At 37.3% G+C, this 26,860-nt stretch overlaps 1 protein-coding gene across 1 annotated transcript in view; it reads left to right on the top strand.

Moving 5' to 3' along the window:
- Positions 1-20,481, top strand: part of KCNB2 (potassium voltage-gated channel subfamily B member 2) — a 192,182-nt gene extending 171,701 nt beyond the window's left edge. The window contains exon 3 of the mRNA XM_030506875.1: positions 18,273-20,481. Within this exon, the coding sequence (XP_030362735.1) occupies positions 18,273-20,435 (2,163 nt within the window). The 3' untranslated portion in view covers positions 20,436-20,481. The remainder of the gene's footprint in view (positions 1-18,272) is intronic.
- Positions 20,482-26,860: the final 6,379 nt, after the last annotated feature.

The raw sequence follows: 26,860 nt of genomic DNA, 5'->3' as shown, positions 1-26,860 counted from the left end.
TAAAGTGTATTTTTTAAGCATTTGCTGCTACACGGTTCCCAGAATTCATAATGGCCCTCATTCTGCCTAGACGCAGTCATATAAAACACATAAAATAGATAATATGTGGTACTAAGCTTTGACCAGTAAAGATAGCATCCGCATCTTCATATCTTTCCATTTTATTTCTTGTGTCATTCAGTATCAAGTTTCATCTAGATACAGACAAGAGTCTGCCAACTGTCGGTGAAGAGACCACCTCAGTGAACTGCATTCTTCCATCGATACAATGTAAATAGTAGTAAATAATGAATTATAAAGAAAACAAGCTATCCAATGCCACAAAATCATGTCATGCAAACCAGTACTTCAGAGAGGTAGTGCAGTTGTGGTTAATGGTAACAGTTGGTCCAGTGTGGTATCATAGAATCATAGAATCATTTAGGTTGGGAAAGACCTTTTAAGATTATCCAGTCCTACTGTTAACTTAGTAGTGCCAAGTCCGCCACTAAACCATGTCCCTAAGTGCCACGTTGGCATGTCTTTTAAATACCTCCAGGGATGGGGACTCAGCCACTTCCCTGGGCAGCCTGCTCCTGTGCTTGACAGTCCTTTCAGTGAAGAAATTTTTCCTAATATCCAATTTAAACCTCCCCTGGCACAGCTTGAGGCCATTTCCAGAACTATTTAAAAATTTATAATAAGAATATCAGTGCAAGTCCTTAGACTATGGCCAGCACACCCCTAAGTGCCTGTGTGGCAGGACATGAACGATAACAATAACCCCACCATTCATTCCTGCATAAGAAAGAGAGCCAGCAAGATTCTGTTATTTGAATGGGAACTGATTTCCAAAAGTTTATCAAATGCCAAACATAATTAATTGATCTTCATAAGAGCAATGTAAAGTTGGCAGCTACCATACGGTAGTTTTTATGTAGAAGCTTTATACAAGGAAAAGCGAGGTTGTAGACATAATATTCCACAGCCTTCCCCAGGATCTCTTTGCATTTGATCCTCTTGAAAATTAAACAGCTCGTATCTGGAAAGGCCACCTGGTTTCCAGTTTCAGGACCTAACTGTGAGGTTTGATAACTCACAGGTCATCAAAGCTTAAGGCAATAGAAATGCAGCACAAAAAATTGCTTTCATAACTTTATTCCTGTGAAAATTCTGACATGTTTAATAAATAATAGAAAATGTTGGCATTTTATATAAGGTATCTATGCCTATATATTTGCTGCTTCTTTTCCAACTTGCGATGTCTAAATAGTATTTGAAGAAATGCATAACTGTTTAACCAGATATCTCACTGAAAAAAATATATTCAGTCACTGAATTTAAAATTGTACTGCTGCTACCAAGTCCATTTTTAAAGGGTTTTTTTGAAGATATTAGTTTTAAGCAGTGGGGCTCCTACAGCTAGTACTACTGTGGTGATCAGACTTTGAAGTGTATCTATCTTGATTTTTTGATTTTTTCTTTTTTTTTCTTTTTTTTTTTTTTTTTTTTTTTTTAGCTATTTGGTGTTGCCAATCAGCAAAAGCCATATTAATTTATATGACATTATCAGAGCAGTATTCCACATGCCTTAAGAGGCTTTATGTACCTTTATCTTCTACGCTTCAGTGCATCTAAAGAACTAAAGAAAAAAAAAAAAACCAAACAAAACCCACAGTAATTACTCCATAGAGTGCAGAGAGAGTTAAGGAACAGTTAAAGGCTCACTCCTTTGAGCTGGTTTATGACACATCAAATTGAGGTAGGATTTTGATCCCTTACACCTGCTTTACCTGGGCCTTTGGCTGATGGAGTTAGTGAAGATATTTCAACAGAGTTCTGTGGATCTGGGTAAGGATTTGTGCACTGCAGAAAATATATGAGACCAGGTATAGTAAATTCATTCAGAACAGGCACAGTATGCTGCAGTTTAATCTCTTGTCATCAATGGGCCAAGGCTTAGATTGCTTAAAATGCTACTGTGCTAATTCCAACTTCTGGTACCAAGATGTTATATACAATGCCTCTGCTTTAGTAATTGTCACTGTGACTGACTTACATATTAATGAAAAATTGATGAAAATCTTCAGCAATTGCAACACCCTCTGGAAAAAATACACAGTTCTTTCCCAAACTAAATGTGATAAGCAAATAATGTAAGTAATTTGTCAAATTCAAAAGCAATTGGGAATTCCAAAATAAATATTGTTTTTCTTTCCAGCTACAGAGTTAGAAACTAAATGAATTTTAACAAAATAACAATGCTTTGTAATAGAAAGGGGACTGCAGCTTTTTCTGTTTCAACAGGGTATTTCAAAGGAGACATGTTTTCCTTCTATGTAAAGGAAAAAACCCTAATGTCTTTTATCCCAGCTTCCAGATTTGGTGTGCAGCTAGTGACCCTAACTAGTGACTAACCTTGCTGATGTTTAACCCTTTCAATGCAATTTTATTTGCACATTTTCATGTTAGCAATGATGTTCATCATATTGAAAGACTAACTGTATGTGGAAGGATCAGACAGTGAAAGTGCATCTGTTACTCACTTTCTGTACTGGCACCATTTTACTATTTGGATCTCTGATTTCCATTGAGAGAGATTTCGAAACTGTATTCCTCTTTTATAATTTCACATGCCTTTATGGGAACTTCTTACTCAAATCATGCTGCTCTCAAACAAGCCGCCCATTGATAAAAATCCATAGAAATTGCTTTTTATCTTGAGTTACATATAGCATGCTTCCCCAACAGATGCATTAAATATGCACAGTAACAACACAGAGTTGCTATATGAGTGCTTTCTCTCATAAATCATATTTGGTGTCACATTGTAGCTATAATATGTACATTTGAAAACATGTTTGTGACAGTGATGAAAATGTCTGTCCTGGCTCAGCTTGAGCACATAGACAGGTCACTCAACACTCCCTCCCATTCTGGAAGTGTCAGTAGGGGCATCTACAGCAAAAGAGCCCAGTACAGATGTGGAGGTCATGAGCAAATCTGGTCTCAACATCCTTGTTCTTACTTTTAGACTTCAGTGTTTTGCCATATTGCTCTCCTGGAGTATATTATCAAGAATATTGGTTTCACCTCAGAGAGAGGCGATTCCCTGCCTCTTGAAAGAGCCTGGAAGTGAACCAGGATTTAGAAATGAAGTGGGGAGCTAATTGTTCGAGCATAGATGTATCCACAACGATGAGGTTCGGGATGATAGTGGATGGTATATTTCCTTCATTTGCTGTGAGTTTTTAGTCCCATTTTTCTAAATAATCTCAGTCTCATGTCAAATTAGATTCCTTTTGAAATATTACCATTAAGAATAATGGATTCTGTTAGAGGTAAATATAAACAAGAACTCAACAATGAGGAGTGTTTTCTTAGATGCCAAAAAATTCAGTTCACAGCTCAAGATCCCAGATTTTAAAAGCACGTCAAATATTCCTGTGCTTTGACTCCTTAATCTCCATATCACATACATTTCTGCATCGTGTATGACAACAAAGCAGTACTACCACTTATTTGCTTCCAGATTAACATCAACTTTTCTGTCATAATGTCAAACATATTGTACTGAAGACAACAAATCTCCTCCATCCCAATTCTTATCCTTCAAAGGAGCATGGGACAATCATAGGAGCATGCACTTCCTTGGCTACTAAGATAAATCATGTTGCAAAAAAAACAACCAAACCACAGCCATGGTGCCGTTGCCATGTTTCTATTAATAGCAGTGAAATACATCAATGTCAGTTAGCTTATGCTATAATAAAACAGGTATTTTCCCATAAAGACGTGTTTCTTGTTAGATTATTTACAGAAAAATAATTGGGCACAAAGGGCTCAATAAATCAGAAGCACTTATAATCTGCAAGATCAACAATAATAGTGTTTTTGAAAGAACATAGCTGTATGTTTCATCTCAGAGAAACCATGCATAACAGTATGTATGGTTGATATTACATATATTCCTTATACACAGTGGTTTCAGTTTATTCCAGGCGTAACTGACTGCGGCCTGAATTATACTGTCCTCTGAATACTTCCATGATTCTCTGTAAAGTACTAGCAGTCACATGGTTCTGTCATATATATTCCACAATTAGAGATTTTTTGAAAATATTGGTTTTGATTAGCACTTCTGGCTGAATAATAACACAAATTTTTGTCTTCATGACTTTCTCATGCAGTGCTATCCCTTATCATAAAGTTCATGCAAAATAAAGAATCACACTGCCCTTAGAGCAACTTTTTGCATTTCTGGTGGTGGTGGTGTTTTTTAATGTGGCTTTCAGGAAGCAGAAGTAGATGTAACCAGTGTGTAGATAGAAGCAGGTGTAAATACCCCAAAACCTCCATCCCAACTTTTTATTGTGAATTGCCGGATGCTGGCAGTTAAAAGAAAAAGATACATATATTATGAAACTGTCAGCTACAAAAGATACCTACTGAAGCATAGCCAGAGTATAATGGTTTTGTTCTATGTTCACGGGTTCTTTGAAGATGAATTTTATTGTCCTTGCTGCAAATAGCTGCATTATAGCGCTTCATACCTGACATTTATTTTCAGGTTTATATCTTAAGCTTGATTGAGCTGTAGAAACTCTGCAGTATAGCTGCAGTCATGGAAACCTCTAGGGTTTCTGTGGCCTGGCCATTAGTTTGACATTCAGGAAGATTCGTCAGAAAATTCAGTCCTTCTTTTGCAGCTATTCAACACTGATTTCCACCTCTACAATCAAGTCCTCATTGTCCATACATTTGGGGAACAGTTGTGTCTAATAAGCCATTTCAAGGTATTTCCTTCCTCCTGATATTTCCTTCTACTACTTCATGCTCTGCTTAACTCCTAGTAGTGGCCACCCTCTGAGGAAGTGAATACAGTGACACAGGAGTAATGACTCTTAGAGACTGGCTGTCCTCTCCTCTATCACAATGCATTTGGAGCATAAGTGTGGACTAAAAAGTAGCTCACCTATGGCTCCACTTAACTGTAGAAGAAACAGCCACAGTGTGTGGAAGTGTGAACATGCAGAGGTACTCTGTAACATGTTTGTCGTTGATGCAGTGCTCCCTCCAGCTGGAAAAGTTCTGTTTCCAGCACTGACTTGGGTCTCAATGGCAAAAGAAGCCCCAACATACTGCTTTGGTTCATGTGGGCACAGCTATCATCTAAGCTAAGCAGCACTTTTCTTCTCTAAGATGATATCTTATGCAATTTAATTACTATGAGGCAACCACAAATCCCAGCAGTTTCTGTAGGGATTTCAACCAAATTATGCTGCTCTCAAACAACAACAATCCACAAACCAAAAGCTCATTCTTAGACAATTACTAAAATTCAAGAAGTTACAATTTCTGAAATTCTATATCTTAATTTTATATATATATTCAAAATAATAGAATTTGAATATGATTTTTAAATTGCTGATATCCTCTGTAAAGATTTTAGAATAACTATATATATCCTATATGTTTCTCAAATTATGAGGAAAATACAAATGTCTGAACAGAATTGCATCACATTGATATTTTTATTTAGGTGAATGCTTCACATCATCTACATTATTAGATGTAGTTTATACATCTATACATATAGATGTAGATTATTAGATTAGTTATAGATACAGAAATAATATCTTACACATTCATGAAGCAGAGAAGATAATGCGTCTATGAAAACCTGGAATTTCCTGAGGCATTGTATAGAAATCGAATACTCCATACTGTTCTTTAAGCTGCTTCTGAGAACCTTCCCATGTGATAAAGAAAGCTGTACTAAATTTTTTACATTTTCAGATGAACATCCATAGAATCTCACCAATTCCTCTTTTGACCTCTTAAAATCCTATAGGACATTTCCATAAAGATGATTCTCAAAGTTGCTTAGCAGCCAGTGCTCTTACTAAAGGTTCCGCAGGCTTAGGTTAGTCAGAAATCAGCAGGGTATGCCAAGATCATTAAGTCGGCATTTTTACATTCACAGATATTCATTCCATGGGAAACAAATGGGCCTTCTACTAAATATGTATTGTGACAAGAGGAATATTGCGTCCTTGTCAACAACTGCATGATAAAACAGAGACATCTACTGGTTAAAATACGAAATAGGAAAAATATCAAAACATCTTTTGTGGAACACCACACAGGCTTGTCAGACTTCGTTCCTTTGCATTCTTACTTCACAGCTGAGATACAAAACCAGCTCTTCTCTATATAGACATCCTTCTTCCCTTGGTGGTCAGCACATTCCCCAAAAAGCTTACCAAAACATTCAAACTCCACTTGTGCACTCTGGTTAAGGGCAACAGCAAATTTCCCTCTGATATCCTGAGAACAAAACCAGGCCCTGTGATGCAGATAGACCATGAGTGTTTGAAGCCTGATGGACATTTATATGTGACTAGACAAAACCAGTTTTTTCTGTAGAGTAGTGAATATTCAACCCTTCTTCTGGCCAATCCACAGTTCAGGAGAAAGCAGACATTCCTTGAACACCCTATTCAGCACTTCCCAAGTTACTTATGCTAAAAGCTGAATCTGGATTACAGCCCCAATTTGGATTCTGCGACCAGGGATGGGGCATCCACAACTTCTCTGGGCAGCCTCTTCCAGTGCCTCAGCACCCTCACAGCAAAGAATTTCTTCCCAACATCTAATGTAAATCTACTCTTTTTCAGTTTAAAGCCATTACCCCTTGTTCTATCACTATATGCCCTTGTAAAAAAACCCTCACCAGATTTCTTGTAGTCCCTCTTTAGGTACTGGAAGGATGGTCTCAGATGTCCTTAGAGCCTTCTCTTTTCCAGGCTGAACAACCCCAACTCTCTCAACCTGTTTTCATAGCAGAGGTGATCCAGCCCTCTGATCATCTTTATGGACCTCCTCTGGACTCACTCTAACAGGTCTTCTTACATCCTTGATGGTTATTTACAACTAGCACTCTACCTCAGTTTGCAGTGTATACATACCCTATCAATGCTACCTTTTACTTTACATTTACAGAATACTTTGGCTTTACTATTTAATTTCTTCTTTTCTGGTTTCTCAAGTTGTCAGATTTGCTTCTTAGTAACATGTCTTCATGGTACCAAAACTGGTGAGAAATTTTTATAGCACATCTACATCTAACCAAATCAATGTTATTTCTTTATTGACTAGAATCTTATTTAAACTGCTGCACATTTTTTTCATCCCCTAGAATTAGCTTTCTGTAACACTATTTTTTTCATGTTTTATTTCAGAAAAGAGATTCTACAATTTAAAAGTTAATAAAAAGCAATATGTAGTGAACCATGGACAGAAAAAATACTTTAAAATAGCACTAGGAGATTCAACAATTAAGAAATCCCTTCTTTTATAGAGAAGTTATGAATGGATTATCATATGATCATCGTATTATTTACAGACTGTGCTTGCAGTATGTTTTGGTAGGATTGCCGTGCATAGTTGTGTAGTTAGAATAATTAAACTTACTGTAAAAGAAATTCAAGCATATTAAACATCTTAATAAAACATACTGAAAAGAGAAAATATGAATCATGGGCAATTGCATATTGTTTAATGATTTATAATAAAAAAGACATAAAAATATTTTGTGTCACTTGACTGTAAGTTAAATCAATGTCCTTTTTTAGATCTATTTCTAGGAAATTTTATTAATTCGAGGAGCTGAACATCCCACAGAGAATTAAGTCCTTTAAGTTGTGAATGGAAAACGTATTGATGGCAATTTCTCCCAATGGGATAGGATTAAATCCCTCCAGGAAATGCAAAAAACAAGTCTGATAAACAGATCTATCTTCTCGGCTTGATCTCTCTCTTTTTTAGTTCTTCTTTTTAAATTACTTTTTTTAAAATTTATGTTAGGTCCATAGTCCCCATGGTTATGGGCATAGCCTTTGAAGAATTAAATGAGTCTAACTAATAAATCAATTTCTGCTAGAATTTGATAGCATCCTAAAACACATGATATGATATGATATGATATATGATATGATGTGATATGATATATGATATATGAGATATGAGATATGATATGATATGATATGATATGATATATGAAAGGTTCATATATTTCTGTTGAAGCCATGATTAATATTCTAATGTCATAAATGCAAGTCTGTGTGGTAGTGAGGAAAAGTACCACACTGCATGTATTTCCAGTGGAAGTCTAAATTGGTTATGAGGGAAAGGGAGAAAGAAAGGAAAGTCACCTTACAGTTAGTAAAAAAGATGACAGTTAAGATATGCAGGCTTACAACTACACATGAGTGTATTGCAAAAGAGGAAACAACAGACTGGATTCATTTCCCTAACAATTTCTCTGATTCTACAAGTGTGAGAAATATTGGCATAAGCTTTATATAAACCTATAGATGGATGTAGATGTTTTATATAGAGCTGCAGTTCTGAAATATAGATAGAAATTGACATGAAGCCAAGAGAGAAAAGTTATTTTAAAAGTGTGAGTAAAGATTATGTCTGGATTTTGTGCCTGTCATAATTTCAAATAAGGCTGAGTAGCATATCTCTGTGATAGATAACAGCAGTCTTCAGGTGGGAGGCCATCATTACTCACTGTATTATATCACTTAAAGACAGTCTCAGTCAATGGTAAAGGGATGATAAAATGAGAACAATTTAAACAAAAATCTTAATATGGTTGTCAGCAAATTATACTCAAGTGTACAGCCGTGGTTAATAATCTGAGGTCTCAGCTGTAAGCAAATTCCATTAAAACTAAATGGCAAACACAGACAGTGAGAACCAAGAAATTTAGCTTTTAATTTCCACAGCATTTCTTTCTGAAATCGGTTGCATCCAACTTCCTGGTTGAAGTTGAATGTTAGTATCAAAATTACAGAATAAATCTGTATATCAGGTGTGTGTTGATTTCCCCCATTACATCCATTCAACAGCCTACACTACAACTTCTCAGAGCTAAACAATTGGGGTTTGATTTTTCATTACTCCTGCTTGTTTAGTTCCACCATGATTTGCTGTGTGTTCTTATTTACTTGTGTCATGGCAAGCAGTAAAAATAAATCTCTCACCTCTGGTGAGATTCCAGACTTCTTCAATAGTATTTTGTCTAAGAAACAAATATCATGCCAGCATTATCTTTATTTTGCCAGTACTATCTTTATAAATGGTATGCTTTCCATGCCCGCATGTGTTTAAGCCGATAGGATAATGGGGTTTTGCAGTGAATTCGGGCGCACCACCACAGCGCACGGCTGCGCCTGCTTTGCCGGGGGCTGAATTCAGCACCGGGGCGGCGACAGCTCCTGGGTTGCCCAGGGCCGCTGGGTCCTCCTGCCCTCCTTCCAGCCGTCAGCCCAGAGGCTCGCTGGAGATAACCTCCTTGTCTGGGTTTGGGGAAGGTGTGTGTGTGTGTGTGTGTTTTGTTTGTTTGGCTTTTTTAAACGAAATTCCTGGTAATGAAGACAATGCAAGGAGTGCAGAACAGATCTTGCAAACGGTCTCCTGTGCAAAAGAGTTGGAAACTGCAAGGTCTTTGTCATTACTTAGATGGAAGTTTTGAAGATTCCAGTAAATAAATCTAAGTAATCATAATCAGCTGTCATTACCTGAAAATTAGACAGCTAATACAAAACACAATCAAAACATAAGAACATGCCAGCTGTTATCATCAAAAGGTTTAGAAAACTTCTGAATGGGGACAGGAAGGGACTTTAATAAAGACATCTCATTCATTTTTAATTAATTTAGCTGACTTTTCTTACATACACAGGCAAATTGTTTCTTCTAAAAATAACATTTACGGAGGTCAAAAAGCTCTGCAGACACGAAACTATTTTATAAATAAAGCCTTTAACATGACTCTTGAAGTTAATTTTTTGTGTTTCTCTGTAATGGGGAGTTAAATCTCTCCTATTCTTATATGGCAAAGAAATCTTTAGCTAGATATACTTTTTAATTTCACTGTAACATATATGACATTAAATGATTTAAATTATTAGACTAGTTACACTGTAATTTCAAGCAGGTACTACCTTCACTTCTGTCAATAATATAACAGACAAATTCATGGACTTATCCAATTCCTAGTGAAAAAAAAAATAAAAAAATAAAGCAATTCACTTACCCTGACTCTGGATCTGCTATTTCTTTTACATTAAGTCCTAGCAGGCAGCGTGCTATTTATCATGAAATAATTCATTTCATAACTCCAGCTGAGATAGCCTTTTGTTGTTCAACAACAAAAAAAAAAAATAGAACTGAATTGATATGGATTTTAATCTGTTAACAAGACCAAATTAATGATTGTTAGCTTTGTGCTAAGTAAACAGTATTCAGGGTTGTCGCCACTGATGCTGAACTGAATACATATGCCTCTTCCTACCTATGAAGACTGCCTTCATCCATGACTACTTAAGGTCTCCCATCTTTGCCAGTCTAACAGATAACCCCAGTATTACCCTCAGCTCATAACTAATGACAGCAGGTTTCTTCAGGGCTGTGCTGAAGATCCAGCTAATACTCGCAGTTGCAGTCATTGCCTGTTACTTGTGCCTAGTGAAATTTCTTTGGTTTCCAACATCTCTGTTGCCACTTTTTTGTCACAATATTAAGTAAATATGTCCTGCAAATTTTAGCAATGTTGTACTTCATTTTCTACTATGTAACTACTATGTGCCACTAATATACTATGTGTTCTAATATACCATAATGGCCCCTGTGCTCAGATTCATAGAGAATCAGTCCACATTCCCAGGGTTCTCATTTTCCCATATTATCCACTGGAAGATTGCCCTATACCAAGCCACCTCCATATTCAGCCATAATCAAATGCTCAAACCCACATTTACTAAATCCTGATGCTGAGATTCTAGGTGGTGCAAACCCCCAGGTCATCCTTCCCTAAAGTAATAAGCAAGTCATTAAGTAAATGCAGTTTGTCCGCCACAGACTGCAGGAGGGATGTATTCTATCACTGTAACCCTAATAGCATAAATACAAAAATGAGTAATTTACCTGTAACAGAATGCAGGGGCAATGTATTTTATTACTCTTAATTTAAACCAGGCTGCTCTCAAAGAACATAGAATCCTTTCCTAAGCAGATTTACACTCTCTGGAAGTCTGTGTCTTCTAGGGCAAATATTAAGTCTATGGAATGGGAAGGCCAGCACAAAGTGGAAGAGGGATAGACATGGGAAGGCTTTGTGAAATAAATGGAGTTCATGCAGGGCCCTCACACAGGAAGGATATCAGCTACACAGAAAGGCTTTATGAACTTCCAAAATTAAGGATGTGCCAAGATAGTAGTAGTTCCTCAGGTCAAGGAAACCTACCAGAGCCAGTTTCAAATACCTTGCTCAGTTACAGCTGTGCTTGAAGAAGTTTGAGTAACCTAGTGGTAAAATCTGTTTAACTACCTGTTATTACCCATCTCACTAGAATTATCATCATTATGATCATGATAATGATCATTAGTTTCCCATGCATACTGGAATTGGTATGCAGCAAACTACTACCTCCCTTAAGCGCCCTCAGACACAGACCTGAAGGTCACTGCGTTACAGAAGCAAAGGCAGTCCTTTTGACTGCCTGCCCTCAGCTTCACTAATACACGTGTTGGCTCTCAAGTCTGGGTGATCTTGATACAATGGCACATCCCTGGACATACGCCACTTAAGAAATGATTTCTTAGGTAGAGTCACCACTGAACTTCATGGAACCATGAATAAACATCTATAAGTATTTGAATTCATGAGCTTAATGGGAACTTGGGTCTGTCAAGCTGAACTGAAGACAGAGCAGTGGCTACTCATCTACTGATGAACTAGTAGCCACTTTTCATATCTCAGGATATGATAGGGAGTGTCTATGGAGCTAGTGATGAAATCTTAAGTGAAAACCTACTAAATGAGCATTTCTACACTAAGTTTTTAAGGTGAGAGTCATCCCAGTGCAAAGAGACAAATAGAAAAGAATGTGTATCACTTACGCACCAGGTAAGTACAACTCTAATGGCTTAACCTTCATATATGGAGGTTAATGTCAGGTTTAATGAATATTCCTGAAAGATCAATCAGGAATATTCAAATTAAGTCCTTAAAAATATTAATAATAATGATCTAGGAAAAAGTGGAAATGAAAGGTCAGAATTCTAAATAATGTCATCAAGGAGGGAGATCAAGAGTAGAAGAGAGAAGCTGTTCCGTGATCACATATGCTGTCAGAGCCATTATCAAATGTGTTCCTGAAAGGGCAACTGTGACAGAGCTGTAAGCTGAACTAAATTTATGTTATTCTGTTAAACTACTCCCCTCTCCTCCATCTTATTTTTCAAAAATTAAACACTGTATTCTATGTGGAGCTGTTAGACCTGTACCAGGAGTCTGCAATCAGCAGGTATTCTAGAGAGGTAAAAAGAGATGAAAGGTGTACTCTGAAAGGGTAGTTGTGCATAAGCAGTGGCAATTTTCCACTTGCAATGATGGCTTCCAGGCCCTGCAAGACAACTACAAAAGATGCCTGTTTTGAGACTTTATGACAGAATGGTTTAAGCTTCTTTCTTACTATATCATGAAATTCTGTGTTCACTCTTACAAGTATTGACTCAGCTCTAAAAATGACAAAGCAGAGGCTGAGGGCAGAGTACCTAACCCAACTGGAGGTTGATGTCTTATTTATTTCTCAGTAGCAGTTTTAGGATAATTTTAAATTGCTACCAAGGTCTAATTTTAGTAACTGGCAAAGATTTTTTCCATGACTTAAGACAAGGAATGTTTGCAAACTTATACAATACATCTATTCTTACATAATTTTCAGTGTTGCAGAACTATTAAGATTGGCTAGAATTGGCATGCTTAAGGCTTGTCATAACTCCATTGCATCGCAGTTTGGACTAAATCCAAGTAAGGTTTGTCCGTGTTTGTCTCATTTTTATGTCTCCTGACTAAGGACCTTATGTTAATAAGGATCAGTAGCCAGTAAGGACCATACTCTATTGATCAGTAGCAAAATGTCTTACCTTTTGTTGAATTTTTTCAGTGTGGCCTGTTGAAACCTCAGATTCAGAGTAACAGGCTTCTAAGAACTGCGACACAGCAGTACACACTGTGAGTGCAGAACTGCCAGCAGACAGGTATGAGCTGAATACAGTCTTCTTTGCAGAGCAGCACAATGTAGAATGGTAGGCCAGAAGCAAGAGATGATGCTTGTAACTGGGAAGTCCCAGGAACGCAATGAAGGGAGACAGTGAAGAGACAAGGGACAGAGATGCTGTCTCATGACCTTGTTCTACACTGCCCAGCAAGGAACAGCAGTGGGAACTGCTGAAGGCAGTGCCATGGTGCTGTACTGATAAGTGTTATTATTAGCTGGTAAAATTTATATTTATATTTAGCTGGTAAAATTGCACTTCCCTGATAGTACAAATGTAAAAATGTGTTTCTCCTTTCCATTGTTGGAGGAAAGTATACTGGCCCCTTCCCCTAAATATTTACAGATTGATGACTATTCTGACTATTCTGACTATTCTGACTATTATGACTTATCCTGACTATTCTTCGAATTCCTCATGTGATAATGCTTATAGCTGGAAGGCAGCTCAGTTTGTAATGTTGTCTTTGTTGCTTCAATGAGCATCTTGTTTGGATAATCCCAAGAAGAACAGGGCACACAGAGGTTTAGGCAGATGTACAAGACACTGCTCCTAATGAGCAAAACTTTTTGTTCCATTCAATTGCAAACTCGATATCACAGTCTGAAGACTGTTGACAGTAAAGGATGCTGCTGATTTAAACCGATTTCCATAAACTTCCCACCAAACCTACAAAGGTTTTGCACTTTCATGGGCTTACTACCTCAGAGGAATGAAAACCTCCATGATCCGACCTTCTGCATCTGTCAGTGTGACTGTGACTTGATGGGTGGTCTGGGCCCAAGCTGGAAGCTCTGTGCTACAAGCTAAGGACACTTTTAGGCAAGATACAGCATGGTCTGCTGGCTACAGCACTTGAGAGCTCTCAGGTGTTTCTGAAGAACCTAGACAACCTCCAGCTATCTATCTACCTAAATCTAGACCTAGACACCTCTTTCGCAAGAGCAGATGCTTCTGAGAATATACAGCTAAACGCCCAAGAAAGTTGATACAGTTCTCCGGAAACCGCTATCAGAAGTCTTTCAAAAGCTGAACAATGAGGTTTGGGTGTTTTTTCTAAAGCCAGAGATAAAGATACTGCCAGAGCACTTTATTTGAAGATATCATACATTTCTATGCAGAAAGAGAAGCATATGTAACAGGCTGATAAATTTTAGTGCTCATGGAGGCTACAGATTTGAAAAGTAATGGGACTATATTGCTGTCTGTTATTTAAATGATCTAGATGCTACCCTAGATCCCAGCCTGGGGAAAAAAATAAGAAAACAACATTCCTAATACAGCTTTATCTGATTACAGATTGAAACCTACATTAATCAAATATACTGCGCTGGCAGTTAGATACGGCTCAGCTGAACCTTCCCTGAGCAGCTATACTTTAGTGGGAACCTAATATATACTTTTTCCCTGCTTTATATAATGATAACACTAGCACGTCAGTTATGTCAGAAGCCTTTTCACAATATCAGTTGTTGTAGAACTGCAAGGTGCAATTAGAAGCCTATTCCCTTACACCTTTACTTTCTGCCTTAGTTGTATGCTTATTCTATGCAGAAGTCTTCACAGTGCTGGCAATAATGAGCACTGAGATGAGTGTGCAGGAAAAAAAGCCAGCTTTTAATGGCAATTTAATACTGGGAAACCACTACATTTTCAAGAGATTGCTACCAGTCCTTGCCCTGTCAAAGATCAGAAAAAACAGTATCGGGGGCAGCCTGTTAAGATTGCATCATTAACTCAAGGAATGTGTTACTATTGATTACATCAGTAGCAGATTCAAATGTCTTACATCCAGCCCATAAAAAAGGTATTTAAATATGTCCATTTTTTCAGACACAATTTGCAATTTATAAGGACATATTTTTAAAGTTTAATAAGGGTTGGATTTTTATGTGGTTTTGTAGAAATACAGCTAAATGGCATAAGCTGTCAGAATCTGTTATTTAAGCAGAGTATTGTTTATATTCTGAAATGCAGATTTAAAATAGTATATCAAGAATGATATAGACAAACTGTGCTTTTAGATTGATTACCTGAAGTATGTAAAATTTCAGTGTTCATGTGTATGTATACTGTATTCAGGTATTTCAGTCCAGAATACAGTTCCAGAAACATGCACCTAACACAGGAAGTTTTGTTGGGAAATATTCAGTCAGCTGTGGGTTTTTTGCTCTTCTGTATCAGCATAGCTAGCCTAGCAGATTGCTACAGGCCTTTCTTACAATATCTCGATGCTTCTGTTAATATAATATACCTCTGTTCTATGAGGATTTACCAGCATAATATTATCTACAGTGTTCTTTATGTAGACTTAGAATAGGGAGTGCCTTTTTTTCTTCTTCTTTTTCTTGTGGTTGCTATTGTTCTTCCTAGTGATCCCCTGCCATTTTTCTTTTTTTTTTTTGCCTAAAGAGTTGTAACATCTAGTCAATTGCAATAATTAAAACATATAGTGTGTGGAATGATGCAGAACTTCAGTTACACAACCAAGTTCCAGACAAATAAAAGCTGGAGATTCTTACATTAGAAAAACCGAAATACTTTGCTTTGCTGTAAATTTTTTTCACCAAGAACAGACTCATGCTTACAGATGATGTGCATAAAACACTAAAAATCCAGGCCTGCTAGTCTGCCAGCTATTACAATAGCTGACAGAGCTGAGGCTTGCATGTTACCAGCATATGAATGAATGGCTGGAAGTAACAGATAGATGATTGTTGTCAGTAAAACTCTCTGGGTGGCAACTCTGAACAGGAAAGTTTTCTGTTCAAGACCTATAAAGTGCACAGAGTTTTAGCCTTATCACATAGTGTAAGAAGGGGTGCTATACATTGACTCACCTCTTTTCTATGATCTTTTGTATGCTGGTGAACATTTAGGCATGTAAAATAAATTCCCTATGACAGACTGAAACGCCAGTATTTCCTTATTAAAACCAGTTTGACCACAGTTGGGCAGATAAGTTCTCATTACTTTCTTTTTTTAAGAACAATGCATGTCAGGTGATTGGGTCCTTATATTATACAGATTTTTCCAGTGCTGTTATTTACATTCTGATGCCAGCTCCAATGAGGAAGCCATCAGTTTGACAGGAATTGCAGGCTCAACAATTCAGATCTGTGCCATGTTTAGTTGTTCTTTGAATTCTGAAAGTATAATTATGTTATTGACTATTTTAGAGAACTCAAGCATGCATTAGTTATTTCATAGTGATTTCAGTGAAATGGAGAACCTAGTATACCTTATTTAAGCTTCAATCAGTGAAATCTGAATCAGGCAACTTGCACAGTTTGAAAGGTAGTTATTGCTCTCTGATAGATTTGCCTTTTGTCTGCCTCTGCCCTAGCTACAGGACATCACAAATTTCATTAATCAGCCCTGTGTAGATATGCAGTGTTATCGCTTTCATTCTTTACTAAGAATGGCTGCTTCTGCTGTTGTGGGTAGCAGAAGTTTTAAAGGGATGTATAGCCCTCCTAAACAGGATAGATTAACCAGAGTATGTTTTCTGAATGGGCTGTATGAAGGATGAAGATAAGTAGTCCACAACTCACTTGGCAGGAGAAATGAATAGATCTTATTCCTCCAATAAATATGGCTGGAAACAAAAAAATGGAGTGCCGGTAGGAAGAGAGAGAAATCTTTTTGGAATACTTTAAAATATGAAAGGTGCTACCTGTTCTGTACTGTTATTAGCTGAAAGAGGACAAAGATAGCACACAAGTACATGATGATGCCAAATATGGACTCTCATACTGTGAGCAATTTCAGTTTGCGCTTAGAGACCTGAATTTGTGCTTAGTAGCCCATAGCTGAACCAGGCTTACTGCTGTTTTTCTCAAAGTTAGATTGAGGTGCCTTTCCATCTCTGGAGCTGTTGTTGCCACTGTGACCAATCTCTCCCCATGTACTCGTCATTCCTGCATTCTGCTTAGATTCATTCACTCTTATTGGATATTACAGCAATTTTGTCAGACTGAGTGTGTCATTGGAAGTACACCAAATATCCCCAAATGGATTTAACAGAACCATTTCTGAGAAATAAGAGCAAATGCTTTGATGAATGAGCTTAAACTGAGCTTTAAAATGGAAAATAATTTATTGCAGTATTTCTAATAGAAATGTGGATTTACTTAGGACTTATAACCAAACTGATATATTTTTTTCCAAGTAAAGTGTTATAATAATTTTTGCATCACTGTAACACTTTGCACACTATCTCAAAGCTGACCATATTCCTTTGAGTATAAATAACTAAACTTTGTAGTAAAAACATTAGGTTCTCTGATAGATTCATTTCTTTTCTCATAATATTAGTTCTGTAAATGAGAATGACCAGCTATTCTAGACAAAATGGAAGGCTGTGAGGTGTGGAGGTGCCTGAGCTTTATCAAAATGAATGACAAAATATTTCAGAAAACCTATCTCCTGAGACAGAAATTGAAACATTATTTGTAGGAAGCATTTGTCTCTTCACACATTTTAATCATGATGAGAAACTGGGTTCACCTTCATACTACTGCTTACTTTTTAACATCTTGTCCTCAGCCTAATTCAGGGCCAATACCTTCAATTCTTGAGCACCTGAAATTTGTCTAGACATGACAATTTGGCAGGACTAGTGAACAATGCTTCTTGTTTATTTCTCATAATTTTGACTTTTGGCTCATAAATCTAAGCATGGCTAAGGAAAGTGTGCACTATGTAGTACTAAATTGACTGCTTACACACGGTTCTTTCCCAATCACTTCTCTGCACTACATAAAGTTTTACATAATTTTATATAATGCAGAAAACTAATAATGTTCTGCACATTAGCAGGAACTTTATATCCTTCACTTGGTAACTTGCAATAATAAATGTCACCTCCCATTGCAATTTAAAAATGGTAAGACCAGTCATGGCTTGCTTTCTGAAATGAATTGGCTTACTGCAGACAGTAAAACAATCAGGTTTTGACTATGTCTACAATGGTTCTAATGTTTTCTCTCTGTGCAAAAATCAAAACATTGAAACAAAATAATGAACGCAGCAGCCAAAGCAGCTTCCACCATTGTGTGTTTATTTGACACACGTACATTTGAAAGGGGTTAAGCAAGCCCTGACAAATACACTTGTATCAGTCTAACCAAAACATTGTTTATTTTGTTTTACAGATTTTGGCCATTGTGTCCATTCTGTTCATCGTACTGTCCACTATTGCTTTGTCTCTTAACACACTGCCAGAGCTTCAAGAAATAGATGAATATGGGCAGCCAAATGACAACCCTCAGCTAGCACACGTTGAAGCTGTCTGTATTGCTTGGTTTACCATGGAGTATCTTTTGCGTTTTCTGTCCTCACCAAATAAGTGGAAGTTCTTCAAAGGCCCATTAAATGTCATTGACTTACTGGCTATCTTGCCATATTATGTCACCATTTTCCTCACGGAGTCCAATAAAAGTGTCCTGCAGTTCCAAAACGTCAGACGTGTGGTTCAGATATTTCGTATTATGAGGATCCTAAGAATTCTTAAGCTTGCCAGACATTCAACAGGCCTTCAGTCCTTAGGTTTTACGCTGAAGCGGAGTTACAATGAATTGGGATTGTTGATATTATTTTTAGCCATGGGAATAATGATATTTTCAAGTCTTGTATTCTTTGCAGAAAAGGATGAGGATGCTACAAAATTCACCAGTATCCCTGCATCATTCTGGTGGGCAACGATCACTATGACTACTGTAGGATATGGTGACATTTATCCTAAGACGTTATTAGGTAAAATAGTTGGAGGACTTTGCTGTATTGCTGGAGTGCTGGTGATAGCCCTGCCTATACCAATTATTGTGAACAATTTCTCAGAGTTTTATAAGGAGCAGAAAAGACAGGAGAAGGCAATTAAGAGGAGAGAAGCACTTGAGCGAGCTAAAAGAAATGGTAGTATTGTCTCCATGAACCTGAAAGATGCCTTTGCTCGCAGTATGGAAATGATAGATGTAGCAGTAGATTCAGGTAAGCCTGGAGAAGCAGCCAATCCAAAGGAGACACCTGATGACAACCACCTATCCCCAAGCAGGTGGAAATGGGCCAGAAGGACAATGTCTGAAACAAGCTCAAACAAGTCTTATGAGAACAAATACCAAGAAGTTAGTCAACAGGACTCCAACGAGCAATTAAACAACGCCGCAGCATCCTCCAGCCCACAGCACCTCAGTGCACAAAAACTGGAGATGTTGTATAATGAAATTACCAAAACTCAGTCTCAGACTAATCTTAATGCTGGTTACCAAGACCAGTCAGCAAAGCCACCCAAGTATGAAGAAGAAATAGAAATGGAAGAAGTTAGAGGTCAGAGAGATCCACTGTCAACTGGACCTACAGACATTGTAACGGACATGAGAAGCACATCCAGTATTGACAGTTTTGCCAGTTGTGCGACCGACTTCACAGAAACAGAAAGGTCTCCCCTTTCTCTGTTTTCTGGCTCTCACTTGCAAATGAGATTTCCAGCTGATGCTGTTAACCTGGAAGACAACCAAAGAGTAAGGAGCTCTCAGTTTATACCATTCACAAAAGACAGAATGTTTTCTCCAACCGATGGCAGCTTTGACTATAATCCAATCAACAGAGCTGTTACCAGTGACGGCAGTGGGTCCCAAACTGTTTTGCATGGCCATTTGCATTTTGACACTGCCATGGAAAGCCCCAAAAGTTCCCTGAAAGGTAGCAACCCATTAAAATCTAGATCCCTTAAAGTTAATTTTAAAGACAATAGAGGTGGTGCTCCACAAACTCCACCAAGCACTGCAAGGCCACTGCCAGTAACGGCAGGAGCAGACTTCACACAGGCCACCCCTCAGCACATCAGCACCATTCTCCTAGAAGAAAATTCACCCCAATGTGATCGACCTTTATTTGGTGCTGACGCATCAGCACTTTGTCAGGGACCTGCTAAACAATCATCCCCTCTCTTTCCCAAACAAAAGATATTCACTTTCCCTTCAAAAGAGAGAAGGAGCTTCACTGAAATAGACACTGGAGAAGAAGAAGAGTTTATGGAGTTACATGGTATGGAACATGAAAAACAACAGGATATCAAGACAAATTGCTGTGATGATAAACAGAGTGGTGGCAACCATTTAACAGAGGAGCCACGGATCAGCTCTTCACCCAAAAGCATGAGCCACAACTGTACTCAAGACATTTACCATGCTGTGGGTGAGGTAAAGCAAGACAGTAACCAAGAAGGTCATAAAATGGAAAACCATTTATTTGCCCCAGAAATTCATTCAAGCCCAGGAGAAACTGGTTACTGTCCCACACGCGAAACTAGCATGTGACTAGTTACAAAAGCAATAAAAATACCTTTTCTTAAAACAGTTAGTAATGCCTATTAACTAACATGGAAAGCCTCAAAAAAGTGCATAAAATGTTATTTTTGCATGGCATGAAGAGTTGTTTAGTTTAAATACTGTTAAATTAAAAAAAAAAAGGACTACTTTTTGTAACAAACTGAAAAAAATGGGAAAAAAATGACTCAAGAACAGTGAATACAATAAAGAGAGCTCTGTTAGGAGCCAGTGTTCTGCAACATCTGACATTTTTGATCCTTTCACTTATGATTGTAGACAGATTTTGAACTCTTTTAACTTTATTTTGTTTTCTTGGTTTCAATGAATTTTAGAATTTGCACATGAAAGGATGAAATGTCAATGCATGCACTCATAAAGATGTGAAACAAGGTGCTTCGAGCTTGCAAAATGCATATATTTGTAAATAGTTTGGGGTTGGGGGGAAAGCTACTGTTAACAAGGATTCGTGGAAAAAGCATTTCCTGGGACACAGGTACTTCCTTCACAGCGTGCTGCCTGGAGGTTTTGTACAGACTTATGTTGCAAAATTGCAACTTCTACTTAAAGCATCTCACGTATCTTGCTTTCTGTTAAAAAGCTCATGAGTATATCTGTTAATTAAGGACTACAGTATTTTAGTTTATCTGTGCTGTAAATCATGATTACTTTTTTTTATTTGCATAACTTTAGTTATTGCATTTGTCAGTTTAATTAATGATCCTGTGAGGAAAAGCAAAGATTTAATGACCAGAACTTGAAGCATTTGATATTTTTATAGAAAACTGCCAACATTTCATAACAAAGAAAAAAGATGTTCCATTTGAAAATACAAAAACCATAGTTACTTCTGTGGCAATAAATAGTGCCAAATGGCTATATCCATATCCAAAAGTTCTCAATTTCTTAGAATGTTTCTATTAACTTGGTGTTAAAAAAAACCATTACACACATTCATTTTTTTTTCCTTTGATTTAACAGTATTTCTTCTACAAGATCTTTGAGCTCTCTTTCCCTTTTCTTGGCATGCAATGACCATACTTTAATAATGGCAATGTTGCTGAAGCTGTTATGGTGTAAAGACATAAAAGACAAGTTTTGTAAGAGGAAGTAGTACCTTTTATCATCACAAATCACATAGCTCAAAAAAACAGGCTTCAAGTACATGTCACTTGCCGCGGGTCTTCCATGCCCCAAAGCTTGTCTGTGTTTTTCAGTTCAACCATTTGGACTGACAGATGGTATCTCCTGACTCACCGACTTTGCCTCAACCCGTCCTCCCATGGCTGTTCCAAAATGGAGCATAGGCTTTCCCCTGTACTTAAATAAAGGGAAATGTCAATCTTTCCATTGACAACTGCCAAAGCATCTTTGGTTTCTCTGATATTCTCCAGCTTTGTAAAAGAGAGATGCTGAACCAAAGCCTTCATTACAAATTACCCATCTAATCACTGTCTGAAAAAAGCTGGGTTTTTTTATCAAGCACCAATAGCTTCCTCTGCTAGAATATAAAAAGCCTATAGATCACTTTAATTCTCTAAATCATACAAAATTTATTCAATCCATTAATCCTAATCAAAAGCAGAAGTATGCAGCTACACATGCATGTCCTACAAAACGTTCTTATTTTCTTAGTAAAACAGAATACGGGGGGTATTTTGCTGTACTCCGATTTCTGCTGAAATTGGATTCTCCCTTACAATAGTTTGTAAGACCAGCAGTCCAGCCTTGAAGCTAATAGCCAGAGGGTCCAGCAGTTAGAAGTCTGAGAAGGTGTTTAGAAATTCTATCATCAGCTCCCCACTGCTCCACAGGCCTGTTGCCAGAGACTGGGCTTCTCACTTCCCCATGCACAAAAGGGAGTGAGTGAATGCTTCTTCCAGGTCAGCACTGTAACAGTAAGCATTGCAAAGACACTGAGACAGCAAGAATGGAAGCCTTAAAAGCACTTTAGACCAGCCAACACATGGTTTGTAATAGCAGGCTTCTACTTCCTATAGGGGACCTAGGTTAATTTTTACTTATGTGTTATTTTCTGTCACTTAAATGGGTAAAAAAGCAAGCACTTAATGCATTTAATGTGAAAGAGCAAGCATTTTTGTTGCAACATTGCCCTCTGCTTGAAATGGCTAGGCTGATGCCACAGACCTCAAGTCTGGCCCATGGAAAAAAGGCAAGTTTGAAAAGCTTCAAAATATGGATTCTGGTAGCTGGGCCAATCAATGAGCACAGCACAATCCTTTGGGTAAAAAAAATAATAATAAAGTTTTCTATATTTCCACAAGTTTTCTGATTTCCATAACAAGATAATGCTGAGGCAGCTCTTCAGTCATTTGAAAAATGTTGGGTTTATCCAAACAATGTCTGGTCATTAATTCTCAAACTAAAAATTATTTTTTTTTTGTCCTTAGTTGCAGTTCATTGCAACTTGTTGCTGCATTCAGTTTTACCTATTTATATGGCATTCTGCTTAACATTTTTCAATAATGTTGTGTCTCATTGTTCCAAAACTTAGCTCTTGAGTATTTTAGTCATTAATCTTCTATATTTATTTTTATTTTTTAGTTGCTAGATATTTTCAGTGACTAAAACTAAATGCCAGTCAATTTTTATATGCCTAAGGTGTTGGTCTGTATTTTCTATGTGCAGTTTTATGAAATCACTTGGGCCTGCTTGATCTGCCTTTATATCCTAGTGAACTAATGAAGACCAAATTAAGTCCAAATGAGACCTGATCCCATGCTCTGGATCCACAGATAAATCCCATTCAAGAAAATGATGTTGTTCTGGCAAGACTGAGGTCTGTGTCGTGTTCCTTCTTTGTGCTTTTTCTCCCAGGTGACCCTTACACTTTGGAAAAGCCCCCTCAAATCTGTGCCACCTGGTGGAAGGGGAGGCGTCCAGTCATAGGGAATGTATTGCAGGAGCAGAGATTTGATTCCTTAAGCTCTCCTGAGCTAAACTTTACGCAAACCTGATTCTGTGCTATTAGAATCAGTAAAATTTCAATAGTGGTAACGTCAAGGCCTCAGTCCTTGTGCAGATGAATCTTTCCAAAGTCAATGGGAGTCTGATGGAAAAAGGGACTGACTGAAATATAAATGAGGATGGCAAGAGTCTCTCCCAATGAAAATCAACAGGAGCTTTAACTATATAAATGAGAGAAGACCAGGCCCTTACTGACTGCCATATTTTAAATGTTGTCAGAGAAGCACATTTATTCTGAAACGGTACAAGCAAAAGAAATGCAATTCTCTTTATTAATAGATGTTGTATTTTTTTGAATTTGTGGAAGAAAAAGGATCAAGCTTTAGAAGTGGTTTTGGTATGATTTCATTATATGCTTTTGACTATGCTGAATATTGTTTCCAGAAGCACAGATTTAGACATTTGGTATTTCCAGTCCTGACTTCATACATGGGATCCACTCCTGAATACCTAGCTCATGTATAATTACAGATTCAAACATTTACTTCAGCAATTGCAGGACTGGATCTAGCTTTCATTCCAGTACAGCAGGTGTAAGAAGTGCAGTCCAGGATCACTTCATTCATCGTGAACCGCTATGTAGCAAATTATGCAAAATTACCTGGGTATATTTTTCTGTTTTTCTAAAACTTTGAAGCCATTTCAGACTTATTACCCATTCACCATGGTAAGGGGAGGGTTGGTTTTGAGTTCTGGGAGTCAGTCTCCAGCAGTTGTGGAATTTCAAAACAACTTAAGGAGTTCTAGGATGAAGTGCACCTGAAAGGGTCTGACTCTTTGTATCACTGGAAAATGAAGATTGTTCAGGGAGATAGATAGCTTTGCAATCAATCTATTTTTTATATTTTATACTAACTGCAGAATCCTGAATCAAAGTTTTAATTCCAATGATGAAACCAAATGTACACACTTGAAAGATGTTCAGAGAGTAATCCAGACAATATTTGAGTAAATAGTCACATTAATCCAAATCTAGGGTGGGGGGAATAATATATCGCACAAACTGCAAAAGAAGTTCATACAGGAAAGATGTTTACAGGAAGCATATAACGTAAAGAATGTAACATGGTGTAGAAAGTTATTGCACTACAGAATTTATATAAAATACACTTTTTTAAATAAAAACACAAAAGGCCTTTTAATGCTTCATTGTATAGAACATAGGAGCCTCTGTGCTAATGCAGCAATCGAATGCACTGTGTCCTCACTCCAAAATTGGTCTCAAAATTCAAACATTAGAGAGGTGATATCTGATCTAACACTAGAGCAACTGACTTGAAGAGCTTTATGGCATAATATTACATGAGCAAAATTGTGCACAGAAAGTTGTATTTTTGCCTAAAACATGAAACTACAAAAGCCAGTTGTCTTTCTTAAGACCTATTGCAAATACAATCAACCTGGTGAAAATGTCCAGGGCCTACCCAACTGTTTTTTTTTTCATTCATATAATTTTCTAATGATTTGGATAGAAAATAAAGTTTAACATTTTAATCATGCAAAACATATTTTAAAAGCAAAAAAATGGCAGAAATATGTTTGGTTTTTTTTTTTTTTAGTAAGTAGCCAGCACAGATCAAGCAAGAAATGCAAATACAGCAAAGAGGGAAGTAAACAAGGCATGTTTTAATATACTATATAAACAAGAGATAGAATAAAATATATATAAAATAGTTCTTTTTCACACTTAATGAGGTAAAAATGCCAGTAGCAAAAGATTTCACTCCAGTTGCACACCATCTGAATTTTTATCCAAGAACCAACATGTCTGTACTGGTTTTCAGTGATGTTATTACCCACTTGCCTGCTACATGAACACCTGATCTGTAATCATTTCCCAGAAGACTTTCCTGAAAAAGAAGATACTGTGTGTTCTCATCTTTGTTGACCTTTGGATCTCTTCCCATTGCCCTCCAAACACCAAGCTTCTCTTGTTCTTGGGAGCAGTTAGAAGACAACCCACCGGATAAGATGATAGGTGTGTCTTGTTTATCAGGAAAGCATTTTGGTAGTCTGGTGCAAATGACCAGATGGACTTTACTGCATTTTAACCAAGGAGCAAGAACTGAGTGTCCTTTCTCTCCCTTACTGTTGCAGCCATACCATCTCATAGCTTCACACATTTTCTAGTTTTCAAATGCTCCAACTCCTCCTGTGTCCCCCTCAACCTGCAAGATGTTTCAGTGTATTTGTTCAGTGTTTTTGTAAGAGCTTTTGTAAAAGCAGTGGACTGTTAAATGCTATTAAGAAGACAGCCGTCAGATTAAGTGTGATATTTGTCTCGTCCAATATGTTTTTATTAATTAGTGGTACTCAGTTTAAACTCCAGCTGAAATACTTTCATATTTTGAAACAGATCAGGTGTTCCAGGAGCCAAATCCTTTGCCGCTACTCTTGGTTTCCTTAATAAAGAAAGGTTAGGTGGCAGGCAGGCAGAGACAAAATTGTCTGCATCTTGTGATGGTTTCTTGTTCAGTAATCATACACCATGTGACATCTGCCGGTGGAGGAACAGACTTGTCTTTGTGTTTCTTCTGTTGCAGGTTTAAATAATATTTTTTGAAATGTTGTGTTATGATATTTAAGAAGTATTACCCTTTAGTGCAATAGAGATTTCTTCCAAAACAGCAGTGATACCTTATAGTCCTATATTACTACTGATTGCTATTCAATTTATTTAAATAAATATTTAACATCAGCAGAAGTAATGTACACTTTTAAATCTGGAAGTTTATGGATATGTTTACACTGGTATCTTAGTGGAAACCAGGAAAGCTCTCTTGATGTGAATCTCTCAGCTATCCCCACTTCTCATGCGTTGGTTCACATCAACAATCCTGGTGGAGCAATCCTGGACCATGCAAACCGGATTACTTTTAGATGAAGCTGAACCACAAACATGTTCCGTGAGGGCACCTCTCATGCTTCAAGCAGTACAAAGCATTCAGGCCTTGGTACCAGACTAGAGCTAGTCCAAACTAGTACCCTCGGTACACAGAGTGTAAATTATCAGCACAAACTGTTTTCCTTAACAAATCTACTTCTCTTGTTTTGTACTACTTGCTAATGTGGACATAGACTGTCTCTACCATGGTTGTTACCTCCAGGCCTTGTAGTCTTAGTTAAATCCCTTACTCAAACAAATTTTGCCATTGTCATCAGTGGTACTGCATAGAAAGAGCAATATATAGCCAAAGATGAAATTGTTCCCTGTGTGTTCTCCAACTTAACCCAGGTGGAATCATTTAAACAGTAAATTCTTGATAACCCTTGGATACTTGTGATTTGCGGTTTGGAACACACTCTTAAATACTGCATACTTCTATAGTCAATTTACTCTAAAGTTGGTGTTACATTTGATTAAGACAGTACAGACAGCACTAAATCAACTCTCACTCCAAAATCATTAAATCAGGGGAATGATTAAA

This window comes from Strigops habroptila, chromosome 1 (genome assembly GCF_004027225.2).
Source record: "Strigops habroptila isolate Jane chromosome 1, bStrHab1.2.pri, whole genome shotgun sequence".
Taxonomy (NCBI): Eukaryota; Metazoa; Chordata; class Aves; order Psittaciformes; family Psittacidae; genus Strigops; species Strigops habroptila.
Note: the sequence above shows the minus strand (reverse complement) of the source record. Positions and strands in the feature narration are given on the sequence as shown.